Raw genomic sequence first — 19,337 nt, forward strand, 5'->3', positions numbered from 1 at the left:
TCTCAAAAAAAAAAAGACATTCTCGTTCGTCATTCGTACCCAGCCCCACCAACAGCTCCTGCAGTGCTGAGTCGATTTCCTATGGAGGTGGAACATTGAACTAGTGGTGTGTTTACTCACAGTGGATTCTTTGAAGCAGAGTGGGAGTGACAGGGATGTGTTCCACCCTACGCCTCAGTCTAGGTATATGAGTGTCAGAGGTCTCACTGAAAAGTCAGCCTTCAAACCAGCTTTTGATTTCCTCCCTCATACCTGAAAACTTATTCATAGTGGCAGCGTTCTGACATCCTCTTCCTGGTAGCTAGCTTGAAAGAGCCTGCAAAGCGGGATTCTCATCCCAGCAGAAGCCTCTGGAGACTCAGAGCATAACAAACACCACTGCTGTGTTCTCTTCCTCACGAATAGAAGGAGTGCTTTTCACCGCTTCCTCATGAGCTAATCATCCTCAGATCTTTGAGCCTGATGGTTAATTGTTGTTTGAATTAAAATCTACTTAAATCTTAGGGAGTTTAGGCTTCACAGAACATTCTGGTATTTCCAAAACGATTTGTTATTTGTTAGTAGTCTGACAGAGTTAGGTTTTGTTTGGGGGAGGATTGGGAAGGTGGCTCAGTTTATAAAGTGCTGCCACAGAAATGGCTGGGTGACATTGGATTTGCCAAGATCCCTTGCATTTGCCAGCCTCGCCAGTCAGTGAGCTCTAGGGTTAATTAAAGACCCTGTCTCAAAAAATCTAGATGGGTAGCTGAGGATGATGCCTCACATCAGCCTCTGCCTCCACAGGCACCTAGCACATTCACGGAAAGGGCTCGGGTTTTTCAGATAACTTTGTATTAGTCTCTTCTTCAACAATCCCTATGGACACACTGCTGGATTAAGTAGGAACCACTGTGTCCTGGTTCTGCTTTTATTACTTAACTGGAGAAACAGAGAAACCGTGTGAGACTGTTAACTCACTGGTTTGTGAAGGCCATACATATATTCTACCTGTAAATATTGACATGGTCAAAAGTGTGCTCCTGTAAACTCCACATTTCTATTTTTTTTCATTTCTAATTTTTAAATACTAAAAATTTAAATTACTTAATCTGTTAACATTGTCTCAAGTGATAGGGATTTATTTGGTATCTTATCTATATTCATTTGCCGACCATTAAAAGATAGATGTAGCTTCTTATGACTAGCCCAGTATTTCCCAAACTGTGATGAAGTTTGTAAAATTTCCAGTCTGGAGCATTTAGAGCAGAGGACCCAGGTCCAGTTCCTAGCACTCACATGGTGCCTACAACTATCTGTAACTACAGTTCTCAGGGATCCAGCACCTCCTCTTCCAATCCTCTCTGGCACCAGGTAACACTTGTGGGTGCACAGACACATATATAAGCAAACACCCGTAAAGTAAATTAATACAAATTTTTGTTTTGTTTTGTTTTGTTTTGTTGAGATAGGGTTTCTCTGTGTAGCCCTGGCTGTCCTGGAACTCACTCTGTAGACCAGGCTGGCCTCGAACTCAGAAATCTGCCTGCCTCTGCCTCCCAAGTGCTGGGATTAAAGGCGTGCGCCACCACTGCCTGGCCAAATTTTAATTTCCAGTTCAGAGGCTGGGTGGGGGTTGCGGGTAGCTCAGCTGGTATAGTGATTGTCTTGCAAGCATGAGTGCTTGAATTCAACTCCCAGTCAGTACCCATGTAAAAAGGCTCCTGTGTGGTGAGCTTTCATCAGCTCAGTGCTGGGAAGGCAGAGACCATCAAATTCTTGCAACTAGCCAGCCTGACATGATCAGAAAGTGTTGGGCTCCAGTGAAAGACTGTCTGAAAAATGAAAAAGCAAGTTTGACAAGTGTCTGAAGAGCAAAGCCAGAGGTTGACCTCTGACCCCCCCCCCCACCTGTATGTGTGTGTGCCCCACCCATGTGAACACGCACCATATACACACACAAATTCTAATTCCCAATCCATTTGTGGACTGATATGTTTATAAAATGTATCACTGAAACAATGAAAAGCAGACATGTAAAATATAAGCTCAAGTAGTTTAATCAACTCACAGTTACATTTCAATGCTTAATACATAGAGCAAGATGGAGAATTACAAAACTGGACAGAGTCACATGCATAGTTATTTTGCAGGTGTAACAAAAAAACTACAGAAGAGCAAGCAGTCCTTTGTACTAACAAATACTAGTTCATCAACAGTTAAGAGGGTTTTTAAATTTTTATGTTTTGTTTTTGTGATTATACCATAATTATCTCATTTCCTGCCTCCCTTGCCTCCTTTTGCATGCACTCCTCCTAGCAGTGGCTAAAGCCTGTATATGACAATCGAGAGCGCCTCTGCTTGATTATCCCAGTGCATTACCACTCTTGGATGGTGACTGAACTTGGCAGTGCATTAATTTAATAATCCTCATAAGTCCCAGACCACTATTAGCAAGTTCTGTTATAGAATTAAGAGAAGAGATTAACAGTTGGATTCTATTCAGACTACTTATTTGGAATTTTATACAAAATAAAGTAATATCATAGCCTCTAATGTAGCCCCATCTTTGAACAGTAGCCAGTTCCTAGAGTTTATGGTGTGAGTAATTAAAATAACTTTAGACGAAAGGATTAGATCTAGTTCTTACTACAAATAAGTAGGTTTTATTTGGTTGGAAAAGTTAAGTTTGAATTTATAAGGTGGTGATAATCTTTGAAAAGCATTTTTCAGAGCTTTTTCTCTCCTTTGACATTTCTAACTTTGTTTTCACTATTTAAAAACTTACACCTTTTAATTTTATATGGAGGTTAGAAGGCACCACGTGCCATAGCAATCCATTGGAAGCCAGAGGACAACTTTCTGGACTCAGTTCCCTTCCATCATGTGTATCCTGGAGTCAAACTCAAGATGTCTGGATTGGTGGCAGATGTTTTTGCTTGTATTATTCAGGGTTCTCTGCAGGACTTTTGGATCCAATGGGATTAATATATATTACATAGTATATCTGTACATACTAAAGAATTTCAATCAGCTTCCATTAAAACAGTAACAGTTGAATCACATCCCAGAGGTTGAGAACCTGTTAGTTGCTCAGGCTTTTTAAACTTGTGTTCTGTTTTTTGAGACCCGGTATCTACATAGCCCTGGCTGTTTTGGAACTCACTGTTCCAGGCTGACCTCCAACGCAGGAAGATCCAGCCGCCTCTGCAGGAACTGCAGCTGCCTCCTGAGTGCTGGCCCTAAGGGTATGGACCACCAGCCTCATCAGGCTTGTTCATTTTTGAGGTTGAGTGAGTGACTCAGCACCCAGAGCAGACCTACAGTAGCCATCTCCCACTGGTCAACTCAGTGATTGCCAAGTCCACAAGGCTGTGTGCCTGAGCACTTACTGTTTGGTGCAGAAAATCTGAAAGGTTCCTGGACATCCACTGGCCCTTAGTCCACGAGGGAAGCCTGGAAATACTGGTTCTGGTATCAGTGAAGGAATCAGCAGCAGCAACAGGGCAGATCACCTTGGTAACAGAGAAGGCCAAAGGAGCAAAAGGTGAGCAGTCTCCTTCAGCCACAACCTTTCTGTCTGTGTGCTGTGTGCTCTCAGGTGAAGCTTCCGGGAAACTGACGTTACCAGCCGTAATATAATATAATAACCTCAGAGCCATCTTTAAAGTCCCTTGTTCTCACTCTTTAAACTTGTCTGCATTGACAAAGTATTAAGCTCTCTAAGAGGACTGATGATGATGGGAGACAAACTAGAACCAACTTTTTGTTTGTTTGAGACTTGGTCTCACTGTTAGTACCTGGCTGACCTTGAATTCACAGATTTGGCTGTCTGTCTCTGCTTCCCAGTTTTGGAGGCATTTTAAAAAAAAGAAAAAAAAAGTATAAAAATGAGCTCAAGCTGAGTGGTGTTGGTTCACACAGAAGCAGGCAAATCTCTCTGAGTTTGAGGCCAGCGTGGTCTACAGAGCAAGTTCCAGCACAGCAAGGAAACCCTGTTTTGAGGGAAAAAACAAAAACCAAACCCAAAAAACTCAAAACATAATTATTTAAAGAATATTAGATAAAGAAAGCTGGGAATAAACAGCATAATAGCATGTGTCTGTAATCCCACCACACAGGAATTTGGCAAGAAGGATTGCCATTAATTTTAGGCCAGCAATAAACAAGTACCAGGCTAGCTGGAGCTACATAGCAAAACTCAAGAAAAATGTGTACAAATGCTAAAAAAACCAAATCTGCCAGGTGTGGGTGATGTACTCCTTTAGTAGCAGCATTCGGGAGGCAGAGGCAGGCAGCGCTCTAAGTTTGCAGCCCTCCTAGTCTATATAATGTCTAAGTTTGAAGCCCTCCTAGTCTACATAATGAGTTCCTGACCATCAGGGTGAGACTCTGTCTCAAAAAACAAACATTAAATACTACATGGTTTGGAAGGCAGAGGCAGTCGGATTTCTGAGTTCGAGGCCAGCCTGATCTACAAAGTGAGTTCCAGGACAGCCAGGGCTATATAGAGAAACCCTGTCTCGACACCCCCCCCCCCCCAAAACAAAACAAAACAAAACAAAACACTACATGGTGAGGTCTTTTCTTCCCAATTTGCTTTATCACCTATATCTTTTCTTTACATGGTAGGGAGATAGCTCAGTGAACAAAGTGCTTGCTATGCAAGCTTGAACTGAGTTTAGACCCTCAGCACCCACACAAAATATTGGAGGTCAGGGAAGTTGTGACAGGTAGATTCTTGGGGTTCAATGGCGGGGCATGGCGATGTGCACCTTTAATCCCAGGAGTCTGCATCCAAGCCTTCTAGTGGGAACTACTGTTGGGCTTTCTTCCTCTAGCACCAGAGTTTTGTTTTTTATGAAGATGATTTAAAAAAAAGGGATTAAGCCTTACATACTTACTTACATACACTTAGACCTTGTGTTCTCACTTCCAGAGTGCTGGGTTATAGGGCTGCATCATCATGGCCGGCTGGCCGGCTGCCTGCAGAGGGAAGCATTAAGGGCAGGTGTGGGACATGTCCATACTCCTAGGACTTGAGTGACTGAGGCAAGTCATTCCTGCTAGATCCACACTGTCCTGAATGAGTTGGTGCTAGCTGGGTGACAGAGCAAAGCCCTGGAAGGAAGAGAGGGCAAAACCTTCTATGAATTAGTCATCTTAAAAGTTTAACATAAGGATATGTAGGTGCAGGTGTTTTGGCAGTATTCCTTTAACAAATGAAGTATTCATACAAATATTCCTTTGGTAGTTAAGACATAATACCAAGCCGGGGGGTGGGGGGGGGTGGGGGTGGGGGTGGCAGTGCACGCCTTTAATCCCAGCACTTGGGAGGCAGAGGCAGGTGGATTTCTGAGTTTGAGGCCAGCCTTGTCTACAGAGTGAGTTCCAGGACAGCCAGGGCTACACAGAGAAACCCTGTCTCGAAAAACCAAAAAAAAAAAAAAAAAAAGAAAAGAAAAAAGACATAATACCAACATTAAACTCCATGGAAACAGTTGCATATAAAAGACAGTGCTGTCCAAAGACAGTTTTCTGTTGGTTATGGCGGACTTAGGAGAGAAACTCAGCCAGGCATAGTGGCTCACACCTGTAATCCCCGTGCATGGGAGGCTGAGGTAGGGAGGTTGTCACAAGTTTAAGGACAGCCTGGGGAACATAGTTTAGCTCTAGGCCAGTCTAGACTACAAAATGAGAGGCCATGTGTCAAAATTAAAAAAAAAAAAGTTAAAGCTCATAAGAAATGAGTGGGTAGAATGACTTTCAGTTGTGTCCATAGAATGTTTCTCAGCCTGTGTGTGTGTGTGTGTGTGTGTGTGTGTGTTTGTACAGGACAGTGCTCATAAGGCAGGGGCTCAATGTTTAATGACTTCCTCAATTTCCCTTTACTTTAAGTTATTTTATTGTTTATGTGTGATTGTGTAGATACAGCACAGAATTATTGGGAGGCCAAGGGACAGCTTGTAGTAATCAGTTCTTTCCATCCACCGTGTATGTGGGTCCCAGGAATAGAATTGAGATTCGGGTTGTCAAGCTCCATAGCAAGCACCCTTAACCACTGAACCATCTCGGTAGTCCCACCTCAATTTTGACACAGCCTCACTGTCTGTCTAGGCAGCCAGCCTCAGGCTCTCCCCGCTGGCTGGTATCATAGGTGCCACCACATCTAGCATTTTACATAGGTTGGACTCAGATCTCCTTGCTTACATGGAAAACACTTTACCCTATGAGCCATTTCCCATCCCTGCAGGCAGGTTGTGAGGAGATATCCATAGCCTCCATTTCAACATATATAGGAAGTGCATTTAACTTTGAGGGCCAATTAAAGGGAAAGCCACTTAAATCTAGAATTTCTTGAGGAAACTCAGTGTTTTAATGTACTTGGGTGTTATTTTCCTGAAATGTGCATATGAGAACATCTGAAGGCAAAGTTTGACAACTGAAACAAGAACAGTCGGGGTTCATGTCAACAGAAGCATAAGCCACCAAAGTCCTACGCCACGTGTTCACCCTTGCCATCTCTGAAGCTGAGTCATTTGTCAGTTGTTGATTGATAGCCATTAATTTATCAAAGGTTATTATTGCTGTCATAAGTCTCCTGACTCTGAAATGCCACCCATATCCTGACTACCAGCAAATTTATCTCTAGCTTACACTGCAAGTTTATACTTGCTTATCTGTCATCTCTCCCGTAGCTGCTAAAGGCAGTGTGAGCCTGTGTCCAATGCTGAGTTTCTGATCATATCCTCCTTCCTAGCTCAGAAAACACAGTTTCTCTGCCTAGCTGCTCAAGTCAAAGTCCTCAGTGTCATGTTGCATCATTTCTTTGTGTCATACTGCATGCTCCATCTGTGAGCAAGTTGTGGGAGCTGCACCTTCCAAATAGCCTGGATCTCATTTTTTAGCACATGGCAGCCACAGGCGCGTACTCTGCTGAGAATCCTTCAGTTGTGGTTAAATGGACATCTTACCGCTGCTGTCTCCATCCAGTCTATTTTCAATATTGAAGCTAGAATGCCTAAAATAGAATTTTAAATTATTTTGCTTATTTACTTATTTTTTGAAACAGATCTCACTGTGTAGTTCTGGCTGACTTCAGACTTGCCATGTAGACCAGGCTGGCCTCAAACTCAGAGATCCAACTGCCTCTGCTTCCTGCATGCTGGGATTAAAGGTGTGTGACACTACTCCATGATTATTTTTATTTATTTTTATGTATACATTTTATGTATTTTTATATGTATGGGTATTTTGCCTACATGTATGACTGTGAATCATATAAATGTCTGGTGTTTGAGAAGGCCAGAAGAGGGAGTCATGTCAAATGCCCTGGGACTGGAGCCACAGACAGTTGTGAGCTGCTGTGTGGCCATTGATGTGCAAACTCAGGTTCTCTGGAAGAGCAGCCAACACTCAAAACTGCTGAACCAGTTCTCCAGCCCCCCACCTTTTTTTTTTATGTTAAGTTTTGTGCATGGATTTTCTTTGGAAGGGGGGGGGCACATGTTAGTTCAATGCCCAAGGAGTCCAGGGAGCTTCCTTGGAGCTGTAGTTACAGACAGTTGTGAGCCACCTGACCATGGGTGCTGGGAACTGATCACAGTTCGTACTCTTAACTGCTGAATCATCTTTCAGCCCCTAGAATGCTTTTGGTTTTTTGGACACAGATCCTCACTATGTATCCCAGGCTGGCTTCAACTTCTCATATTCCTCCAGAGCCTCACAAGTCCTGGGATTATACAGTGACACCCATTTCAAAATGATCTTTCTTTAATACACACGGGTATAAAGCCAGACATAGTGACACATACCTTTAATTCCAGGACTAAGGAGGCAGAGGCAGGTAAATCTATGATTTTTAGGACAGCTTGGTTTAGATGATTCTAGGCCAGGCAGGGTTACACAGTGAGATTTTTTTTTTAAAGCCAACTTTTAAAATTCTTTTTTCCCCCTCTCTTTTATGTTCCATACATACTGGTTCCTTGGCTGTTTTTCAGACAAGATTGGTGTGTTGTTTCTTATTCTGGGTGTGTGCATGTTCATGGCATGTGTGTGTCAGTCAGAGGACAACTTTTAGGGGTTGGTTCTCTCCACCAAAGTAAGTCTGAGAATTGAAGTCAGGCTGTCAGGCTTGGTGATAAAGGCCTTTATCCTCTGAGCTATCTTACTGGGCCTAAAATTTTTAAATGTATTACTATTGTGTATAGATATGCACACATGATATGTGTGGGGATGGGTGTAGAGGTCCATGCCGCTGCCCACATGTGCAAGTCAAAGGACATTATAGAGTCGGTTATGTGGGTTCTGGGCGTTGACCTCAGATTATTACATGTATGTAACTACCCATAACGCAGTAGACATTAACGTGAAGCTTGGAATCATTCTGATAAATATTTAGAAGTGATTGAGTGGTACAGCGATAGCTCAAGTGAGAGAGCTATTTCTACTTGATTATTTTTGTTGTTGTTTTGACACAGGGTCTCAGTTTTTTAACCCAGGCTGTCCTAGGACTCATTGTGTAGCTCAGGTTAGCCTCCAACTCATGATACTCCTTCTGCTTCAGCCCCCAGAGTGCTGGAATTACAGATATGCACCCCAGCCCCCGCTCCTTTTGTTGAATGCAGTCTTAGCCTCACTGCCAGCCCACTGAAGCAAAATCTGCATTTTGACAAGTCCTCACTAGGTGACTTCACTTTACCAAGTGCTGACCTGGAATGTCCCACCCCTGTTCTTCTGTCTATCTGAGTAGGCTTGTCCAATCCTGAAGGTAATGTACTTGGTATTTTTTTTCTTTTGGCTGTAACTAGAGTGTTCGTTCCATGAGGGCAGTGCTGCCTGTCAGGTCCTGCGCCTTGGGTGTGCTGCTCCCCTGCTCACTAAGTGTTTGGTGGGTGAGAGAATTCGTGCATGGGATGGGATGGAATGGAGTTGCTCTTGTGTATTTGAAATGTGTAAGTCTGTAATAAACATCCTCCACCGCGCTCAGTGCCAGGGTTGGGGTGGTGGTTGTTTCAGGGACTGTGAAGGGGTTGTCCTGTTGCTTGGACATGAGTTTCTTTAAAGCAACGTGACTCCGTCACTCAGTCCTGTTCTCAGACGTAAGTTCCTTTCTGTGTGTAGGAAGCACTGTCATTCGGGGTTAAAGCTGAAGTGTCGTGAGGGTTTATCTAGTTACTGTTGCTCTGTTTGTATTACCGTATTAAATGGATTTTAATAGTTTTTAAAGTAAGATTTTAGGGGGTTATAGAGGTGGGAAAGGTATTACAGGGGTGGGCAGAATGAACTTTATACAGGAATAAAATTGTCAGAGAACAATTCAATAACAATGAACAAATTCAATAACAATTATTTTAAAAGATTCTGAAAATGTGGTCTCAATAATTTTGAAAAACTTTGAGTGAAAATGTATAGTGGAATGTGAAATACCAGTTTTTACTTTGGAAACAGGATTCTAGAAGAGACTTATGGTTTCTGATACTCCTCTGCAGCAGAGATCAGGGTGTGTCTCCTCATGCTGACTCTGGTGAAATGTCCCGTAAGCAGCTTCTCAGAGGCCTGACTGGTTTGAGCACAGCTATGGAACGGACCGGCCGCATGAGTAGTTTTCAGCTGCTGCAACTTAGCAGTGGCTGCAGGCTTTGTTGATGGTCACAGCCTAGGGTGGGAAATGGAGTGAGTGGAGGCCAGGGACCCTGCTAGGCACTGTAATGTAAGAACAGCCCCTACCACAGAGAACTACCTAGTTGGAAAGGTCTCAGGGTGACCTGAATTGAGAGAGGCTTTCCCTTGCAAATGCTAATACTGTCAGTAAAGAAACAGGGTGCCTACCTTAGGAAAAGAAAGTTTAGAGAGTCTTAGGTGGAAATACAGAGCTTTTAGGGATATTTGTATTAAACCATCAATATAATTCAGACACAGTACAGAAATCTAATGTTTGGCCTTACCCTTGCGCAAATCAGTCATGGAAAAAAAGATATTTAAGTGTTTTGCAAACATAGTTGATTGTGGAATTGGATAATATTCTCAAATAATTTTACATTTAAAAAATTAGGGAATCTCAAATATAGGGTTACTGGTTTTCCTTATTTTACAGATGGGGTCGAGGATTTGGTCTTTTGGGTTCCATTTTTGGAAAAGATGGTGTATTAAACCAGCCAAACAGTGTCTTTGGACTTATATTTTATATACTACAGTTATTACTTGGTAAGTATTGATACAGAGATACAGAAATAAGCTTGTTATACCCATTCAGTGCTTGTGTCTTCACCCTAGTGTGTCTTCATAGTAAACGTACACGCTAGTAATAGAGAACCACGAGAGTGAAGTGTGAGTCACTGCTGCTTATCATGTGTTGACCTTGGTATCAGTGGACGTTTAGTCATGGCTAGTAGTGTGTCATGATGTCCAGAAACCCAGCCACATTCATGGAAATTATTACTCCAGTCTTGCTTGTGAGCTTGTCTTTTTAAAGTTGTATTATAGACTCTAGCTATCCTAAGGTATCGCATCTTAAGAAATCAGTAGCAGTAAGTTGCCATACCCCAGCATGTCTATTTCTCTACTGTCCCCTGTCTTGTGGGTCTTTTGCTTGTCCCTTTGGTGCTGGAATTGAACCCAGTACTGGACAGCTGAGCTGCATCCTCAGACCTGCCTTTTGCTAAGAGAAAACATCAACAACAACAAACTTGGTAGCCTCTTATTTTCAATATTATTGTCCTAAGTGTCTGGGCATTTCAGGTTCACATTTTTACTAAACAATGCCATGGGGATCCATTTTCTTTATAGTACCTGTCCTTCCTTGAATTATCTCCCTGAAATCAATTTCCACGCATGAGGTTAATGAGACCCCCCACCCCCCAAAAAAAGCCCAGGTTTTTTTTTTTTTAAAGAATGGATTTTAACAGTTATTGCCAAATTGTTCCTCTCTTCCAATTGTCTGGTCTCCCATCTAAGGTCCATTTTAGAAGTGTTTTGCTTTTTTGTTGTTGTTTTGTTTTTGTCAAATTTTCTAGTTGTCAGGTATCAGTAGCCATCATTTTGACATATTGTACTTTACTGTTCTGTTACTGCCCCCTAGCTTATTTGTGACAGTCCTTTGAAACTCTAGCTTTGTGGTGGGCTTGTGCTCCCATTTGTGCTGTGCAGTTCAGCTAGGGATATATTATTATATTGTTTGTCAGCTCTTCTGTACAGTCATTGGCTAACTTAAATCTGGAGTTGGCTTGCTGCAATTCACATTTGGAGTATGAATTTTTCTACCAAATATTATCAAGGTTGCCCAATTCTGAGTGTATGTATTTACCCTGCAGAGATAGGAAGGTGTGGACAAGATACTCAGGATAGTGCAGTTTAAAACAGCAGGCTACTCGTGGGGACTCAGCAGCAGGCAGTGGCTGAGGGAGCGGAGGCCTCTGCATCTTAGAAAGTTGTGTGCAGTTGTTAAAGAATTGAGTGTGAAGAGATCAAGGTTCAGTAAAAGCAGCACAGTGGGGTTTAAAGCTATATGGTAATTACGCTTGCTTGTGTGTGCAAAGCAGAGGATGGGTCCCATGGGGGAGGGGAGAAGTTCATCTCCAACTTGTTGATTTTGTGGGATTTCTAAAGTACAGCCCCAAATCAGGGAGCAGTCATCTTCCCTTAATAGGAAAGGAAGGGCTTAGAGAAGAAGGGCATGCAGGTTCCTGTGGGAGACCAAGGTGAGGTGGTTTGCATTTATAATACTAATGTGTCGGCTCCATTTCACATGCGAGTCCCATCACAGGCAGACCCACTTACCTTTGCTGACTTTAGTTTCCACGTGCTTTTGTAATGTCAGCTCTTCTGAGTCATCTAACATATCCAGAGCTTGCCACCTCCCTTCCTTGTAGACTGTGTGACAGTTACCATTGGACATTTTTCCCTCCACATAGTTCAAATGTTAAAGAAACAGGCTGCTGTGTGGTGAAGGGAATCCCACCTCAGATCCACTTCAGCTCAGCTCCTTTGCCCCACCCCCACCCCAGCAGCGCTTCTGGAGTTTGTTTTTGAATAGATAAGAAAATGCAAACAAACACGTGGTCTTAAATTTCTTTATTTTCAAAACATAAAAAGCAAATGCTGTGTTCCCTGTCCTTCCTACAGTGTATTTTCCTTTTCCCCTTTTATTCTTTTTTTTAACTAATCTATCTATATTTTTATATGGAATGGATATATTAATTTTTGTTTTGTTTTTTATTTTTGGTTGAAGTTTTTACAGCTATAAGATAATTCTATTGTTACAGTAATGGCACATTATAAAAGTCCACAATTTTCCCCCAAATCACAGATGCCTGCATACACTGCAATTATTACAATAGCAGCCCTCACGTGGCATCCCACTTCATTCTCATGGCAGACGTTAGATGTACTGTCTGCTATTTAAATTGGAGCAGAGAAAAACACAGTAAATAGTTCACACGTCATTTTATGTATGCATTTTTTTGTTCCTTTGCTTGCTGTGCTAGGATTTGAACCCCACAGCCTTGTGCATCTAGGTGACAACAGATCTGCTCCTGAGCTTCATCTTTAGCTCACAAGTGTTGTTTTTCAAAACATTTATCATTCTTAGCCTTGCCTGTCCTTAGATTCTCCTACCATAGCCTCCTGAGTACTGGATTATGGAGTAGCTTGTCATGCCTGCCTTTGCATCATTTTAAAACTAACTTTCTTTAATAAAGTCAAGGTGTCATCACTAATTATTCAGACTTAGATTTTGAGCATAGATGATTTGGCACAGGTGAATGGAGTACTGTTTGAGTAAATCTGACATTGGAGTAAATTCTGGCCCATTAGCAATTAGATAGGTCAGGAGCTTAGTATGTTCTTGCCTTCTCTGACCTTGAAAATCAATGTATAGTATTTGTGTTGCTGGCATTAGGAAGTTACAGGACAGTGCATATGAAGGTAGTGAAGACTCCAGATACTTTTGTCTTGAGCCCTAGCTTTTAATACCTGACTACTTGTTTTTTTCTCCTTGAGACAGAATCTTACTATATATCCAGGCAGGCCTCCAGTCTGAGCTTCTGCCTCAGCCCCCAGAGTGTTGGCAGATGGACATAGGCCACCATACCACTCCAGCTGCCTTTTACCTGATGTGTTTTGATGCAGATGTGGCTGACTGGCCTGGTTTACTTTCCCTTCCCCACCAATTAGTCACTCTAAAGTGTCAGCGTGTTCTCTCTCTCTCTCTCTCTCTCTCTCTCTCTCTCTCTCTCTCTCTCTCTCCTTTTTTTCCCTCTTCAGGACAGTGTAGACAAGGGCATAATCACCTGGTCTCGCTTTTTGGTCAATTTGATCTAAACATGAAAGGCAGCATCTCCCCAGATAGGGAACCTAGAGTGAAATGACAAGAGTGGACCATCCCCAGTCCGTGGCTTGGAAGGAAAGCTGCTGCCCTTGCTCCTGTGCTCATAGTAGACTGTACCAGCATCTTCGCTCCATGTGCTTGAGAGCTTGCGTAGTTGGTGTGCACACTTCCTTGTGCAGTAGTAACAGATCAGAACCCTCCTCTCGGTACAGTTCAGCCCATTTAGCTTTAAGACAGATGGGCAGTGTTTGCACTCTGCTTTCTTTCACAGGCAAGAAGGCAAGGTCAGTATTGATACACTGCTTCTAGCTACAGCCTGTCACTTGTCAGTTGAGAAGTGTCTGTCGAGATCCAGCCCTGACCTGACCTAGCCATTGTCTCTCTCTTGCAGGCATGACAGCCAGCGCAGTTGCAGCTCTGGTCCTCATGACCTCCTCCATTGTGTCTGTGGTGGGCTCTTTGTACCTGGCCTACATTCTGTACTTTGTGCTGAAAGAGTTTTGCATCATCTGCGTCACCACATATGTGCTGAACTTCCTCCTCCTCATCATCAATTACAAACGACTAGTTTATTTGAATGAGGCCTGGAAGCGACAGCTGCAGCCTAAGGAAGACTGATGGCCAGCGGATCTCCACCCAACCGTCTCAAACACTTCTTTCATTAAGTTTATTTTGCAAGGTGTTTTGTTTTTTGTTTTTTGTTTTTTAATTCACAACAGACACTTTCCCTCAGAATCTTAAACTGATTTTTTAAAATATTGTAAATTAGAAGGGGCCCTAGCTATTTCCTGTGTCGGTCTTCATTTTAAATCTGGATACAAAAAAGGATACACCGAGCCAATCAAAGACAAGCTTTAACTTTACCTTGAAGATGTTTCTGAGATAATAAAATGTAGCCCTAGCCCCCAGTCCTCAACTAAAGTGAGCAGCCATTGCTAGTAATTCTTTAATGTGTATAAATTCAATTTCAGGTATAACAAATGTGATCATGAACATGAAAATATTTTAGAATAGATACTGTATTAAATATTGCCATGTTTACAATATGTAATATGTTTTTAGCCGATGGATTTAAACCTGTAGATTCAATTAGAGTCCATTTGTGTGATATTTGTAAATAAAGGTAGAAACATTGGGATCCACCCCTGCAGAACTTACTGTACAGTTTAGTTGAAGTGTAGAAAGGAATTGTCAGCTCATCGTGACTGATACATAGTGAAGAAAGTACAGGCAAACAGAACATCTTGGGAAATGCGCTGACAGCCCTGGTGCAGTGTTGACAGCAGAAACAGGGTGGTTGATTCCCTTCCATCTCCCACTCAGAGAGGAAGAAACAGTCTGAACACCCAGCTCAAGTCTGACTAGTCAGAACTGGATGGATTGGAACTCTACAGGATGTCACGTGACTAGACCTTTCATTTCAAGGCTCTCAGGACACTGATGTGGGAAGTGGATGTAGTCTTTGGAGAAAAACCACTATGGCGTTTCTGGGCAATGCCTCTTAAACAGTAGCTGAGCTCTCAACACATGTGTTCCCTTGATTCCAGTGCCAGTCAGCTCAGCAGTATTATGACTGAAGCAGGCACAAGCCAAGTGCTCTGAGGTCGGTCCATAGTGTTTCCCCTTCTTGTTTCTTCTTGCACTAAGGATGGTCAGTAAGTGTTTCAGAATCACATACTGAATTTGTAAACCTTAGGACTATCGGGAGAAACTGTTTGCTGACTCAGAAGAAACACAAACGTAGAAAGACCTGGAAGAGAAACATGGAAGCTTTGTCCCACTCCAGTAGCCACACAGAAGCAGTGAGAAGAAACCCAGAGGTGATCTAAGTACACACCCCAGTGGCATGGCGACTGTGTTTCTCTGGTTAGCATCTTACAGGAGATGTTAAAAGTGCCTTCTGTCTTAAAATCTCAAACCAAATCATTCTGTGGGTAGAACTGGGGCAGAAGTATCCCTCCTTCCCTTCCTTACCACGAAGCAGAGAACTTGAACTTGCATTCTACCAGGAAGGTCTGTGCGGCCATTTTATTCCTTGGGTGGAGAAGTGGCAGTGTTTTTTTTATGATTTGGTTAATATGCTAAAAAATAGGCAACTAGACAGGGTACTCTGAGACAGCAATGGTTGAGTGGTTTACGACTTTCAGTCGAAACTGATGCACCATAGGATTTCTGGCCTGGGGCAGGTATAAAATGGGAATTGTAATGTTCCTTTAGGAGGCTCTAACCAGTTCCTTAAAAGACCGCTTAATTCCAATTTCATCAAAGGTTGTGTTTCCCCGTGAATGTGAACATTTCTGTGACTATCTTACTGTGTATGCATTGCTGTTGTCTTCTGAAGTAGTTAGAGAACGTCTAGAAAGTACTGAATGGTCTTTGTGGTCAACCAAGTCCTCGTTCGAGAACTGTACAGTGAGCTCATCTCATAGCCCTGTGTCCAGGTCTCCCAAGGCAGTGGAATGGCTACTCGCTAAGACTTCTGCTGCTTACATATCAAGGCTCTGCTAAACATGTCCCTTGGGCCCCATTTCCAAATGACCTTTTCTGTCTTCTATCACTCAGCAGAGTGGAGTTAAAGCTTGTCTTGACATTGCAGATGTCTCCAACCCTTACTCAAGAAAATGTGAGAGGGTTCCCTCCACCAGACCCCTCAAGGCTTCCCTTTGCTTTCCTAAGTCTTGGGAGTACCACCATTACTGATTGTATGAATTGCTTGTTTGTTTGTTTGTTTGTTACATTCCTGTGACCTAATAGGATGAATACCCCTTTCTCACTGAGCGTTAACAGGTGCTGTTGGAAATAACAGCATTTGCCGAACAGTGTGCTCATGCTTGCCTGCAGTCCCATCACTTGGGATATAAATGCAGGAGGATCAGGAATTCAAGGTCATCCTTGACTACATAGCAAAATAGAGACCAGCATTAGCTACAGGAGACCCTAGCTTTTTAAAAAAAAATTTTTTTTTTTTTTGCTAAAATATATGTTCTCTATAAGTGAGCCTGTTGTGTTTTATTTGGTAGTTTTGCCCTGAGGGAATCCAGTCTTCTTCTCTACCATCTATTAAACCTTATAGAACGGGGGAGAAAAACACTGTGTTATAAAACTGCTAATATTGTTATGACTGTTTCAGACAGAGTATTTAAACACTGAAGAAGCAGGGTTTGGCTGGGCCTGGTGACACACACCTTGAGTCTCACTCAGTACTTGGGGAGCAGAGGCAGGTGGATTTCTGAGTTCTAGGCCACCCTAGCCTAGATAAGGAGCTCCAGGACAACCAGGGTTATATAGTGAAACCCTGACTCAAAAAGCCTACCCACAAAATAATAACACTGCTAGTTGATTTAACAATAAATACGGAAGGGCAGACCAGGGGGAAAATGATTCCTGCAGTAATTCTGGGCTTCATGCTTTCGAAGTGATTCATAACAGTGGAAGCCTCACTTCAGATTTTCGGGAGGAAGAGAAAGTCTGGCTAGGTGTGCTCCAGAGCCTGTGGTTGGCTTATGGGATTTCCCTTGATCCTTTCCCACAGCTAGTTTTGTCAGGGAGGGTAAACTTCTGGTACAACTCAGGTTTAACTAGTTGCACTAGCTATATTCCAAGAATTATTTTTTGCTTCATCTGTATAGCCTCTCCTTCAGCTCTTTTGTTGTGGTTGTTGTTTTGTTTTGTTTTTAAAGAGACAGATAATCTTTCTCTGTAGCCTAGGCTGTCCTAGAGCTCAGTACATAGCCCAGGCTGGCTTCAAACTTGACATTCCTCCTGCCTTAGCCTCCCAAGTGCTCAGATTCATATACAGAAGGAATGTTGAAAAGCATTTGAGTTTTTTCAAGTAAAGAGACAAGTTCTGGGGGCTGGGGAGATAGGTGGCTTAGCAGTTAAGAACACTTGTAAAGGACCCAGGTTTGGCGCCAACCACCCACATGTCTGCTTAACCTTTAGCTGCAACTCCAATTCCTGGGGATCTGACCCCCTCTCATGGCTCCTGAAGGCCCTGCATGCATATGGTGTATAGACATATATGCAGGCAAAACACCCACATAGATATGAAAGTATTTCGTTTGCTACAAAAGATCCTTGTACCTATGAGGTAGAGGACAATAAAATTAATATTGTTGCTTTTTTGTTTTATTTATAATTATATTCAAAAGACTAAAAATGCAGCCAGGCATGGTAGTACATGCCTATAAACCCAGCACTTGGGAAGTAGAGGCAGGAAGACCAGAAGTTCATTCAGGGGCAATCTGGGCTATTTTGAGACCATGTTTCTAGAAAAGCAAAAACTCAAAACACAAAAACTGCTCAGCAGTTACTTGCTAAGCTCTAGTTGGTGCCACCAGTTGATTCTGGTGGATACTGGCAGGTGGTGGGTGACCTGACCTTAAAAGTCAGTAAAATGTCAGTAAAATGTCAGCAGAGTCCCCCACTGTTCTGTCCAGGAACTTGTTTGGGGCTGTGAACTTCCCCGACTTCTTCCAGTGCGTATACATCAGTGAAGCCACCCCTCTCCACCTTTTAGCATTTTAGGCAGTATGTGTATGAATCCTATTTTGTGAGAACAACCTTGTCATAAAGAACAGGGTAGGAATCCAGGCAATGTGATCAGGCCCTCCCTTCCCCCTTTTAAACCGATTGGCCCAGGAGAGGTGAAGTGTTATGAGGCTGTACTAAGATAATAGCATAGATAATAGGTGTCTATGACCTGTGAAGTGTGGTCCATCTAAAATACTACTCCTGCTTCGAAAGCTCCTGAGTAAGCCTTCATGTAAGAAGGAGTTCACCGGGGAGATTCCCTCTTTAATATAGATAGAAATATTCTTTATCAGAGATTTAGGATAGCATTTTGCTAACTGGTAAATAAAAACAGATGTACATATGTAAGAATGTTTATTTGTTGCACATAACTTTTTTGGTATAAAATAAATGTAGACATTACCTGTGGATATTGTGCTGCCATCGTTCTTACTTCAGTGTGGAGTCTTCAGAAATGAAGCCGGAGGAAACAAAGTCTAGAGTCAGGGAGGGCTTCAGTATCCGTGGTACCGCAATCCCATCCCTATAAGTACTAATTGAGAGCCTTGTCTCTTAAATTTTTATTCAGATTTTTTAGGGCCTTATGTTCTTGGATTCCTGTGATTCTCAAGAATCCATGATGGGGCTGGAGAGATGGCTCGTGGTTAAGAACGCTGGCTGTTCTTCTAGAAGACCTGGGCTCAATTCCCAGGACCCACATGGCAGCATTACTGCCTGTAACTCCTGATCCAGGAGATTGACTCGTTCACACATGGCACGCAAAACACCAATATACATGAATTTTTTTTTTTTTTTAAAGAATCCTTGACAGGGCTGGATGCTGTGGTTGGAGGCTTAGACCTTTGATCACAGGAGAGGCAGACATACTTTTGTGAGTTCGAGACCAGCCTGATCTACATAATGAGCTTCTAGGACAGCCAGAGTTACTTGGTGAGACCCTGTCTCGAAAATAATGAGAGTAGAGAAAGAACTTAATAGTTCTTAATAGCGGAGGACCCAGGTTCAGTTCCTAGCACCCACATGGTGGCCCATAGCCACCTGTAAGTATAGATCCAGAGGTAAGACAGAAGCCATAAGTGAGGACACAGCTCAATAGGAGAGCAGTTGCTTAGTAGGCTTTACATTCCTAGCAGAAAAAAGGAAAAGGAAAAAGGGAGAGTGGGGCAGTAAGCCAGATAGATACTGGTGACACATGCCTATCATCCCAGTACCTGGGAGACAGAAGTTGAATGTCATCTTCAGCTACTTACTGAGTAGGAGACCAGCCTAGGCTGTGCCACACCCTGTCTCAAGAAACAACAGAGGAAGGTTTAGCAGTTAACACTGGCTGAGCTGGGCGGTGGTGGCGCAAGCCTTTAATCCCAGCACTCGGGAGGCAGAGGCAGGCGGATTTCTGAGTTCGAGGCCAGCCTGGTCTACAGAGTGAGTTCCAGGACAGCCAGGGCTACACAGAGAAACCCTGTCTCGAAAAAACAAAAAAAACACTGGCTGTTCTTTGAGA

General features: G+C 42.8%; 1 protein-coding gene across 3 annotated transcripts in view; it reads left to right on the plus strand.

Moving 5' to 3' along the window:
* Vkorc1l1 (vitamin K epoxide reductase complex, subunit 1-like 1) overlaps window positions 1-18,246 on the plus strand; it is a 44,584-nt gene extending 26,338 nt beyond the window's left edge. For 2 of the 3 annotated variants that reach the window (NM_027121.4, NM_001286382.1), the window contains exons 2-3: window positions 10,073-10,182; window positions 13,695-18,246. In NM_027121.4, coding sequence (NP_081397.1) covers window positions 10,073-10,182; window positions 13,695-13,921 — 337 coding nt within the window. In that variant the 3' untranslated portion in view covers window positions 13,922-18,246. The remainder of the gene's footprint in view (window positions 1-10,072; window positions 10,183-13,694) is intronic. The other variant, NM_001001327.2, reaches the window with a different exon arrangement.
* Window positions 18,247-19,337: the final 1,091 nt, after the last annotated feature.

Source organism: Mus musculus, chromosome 5 (genome assembly GCF_000001635.26).
Source record: "Mus musculus strain C57BL/6J chromosome 5, GRCm38.p6 C57BL/6J".
Taxonomy (NCBI): Eukaryota; Metazoa; Chordata; class Mammalia; order Rodentia; family Muridae; genus Mus; species Mus musculus.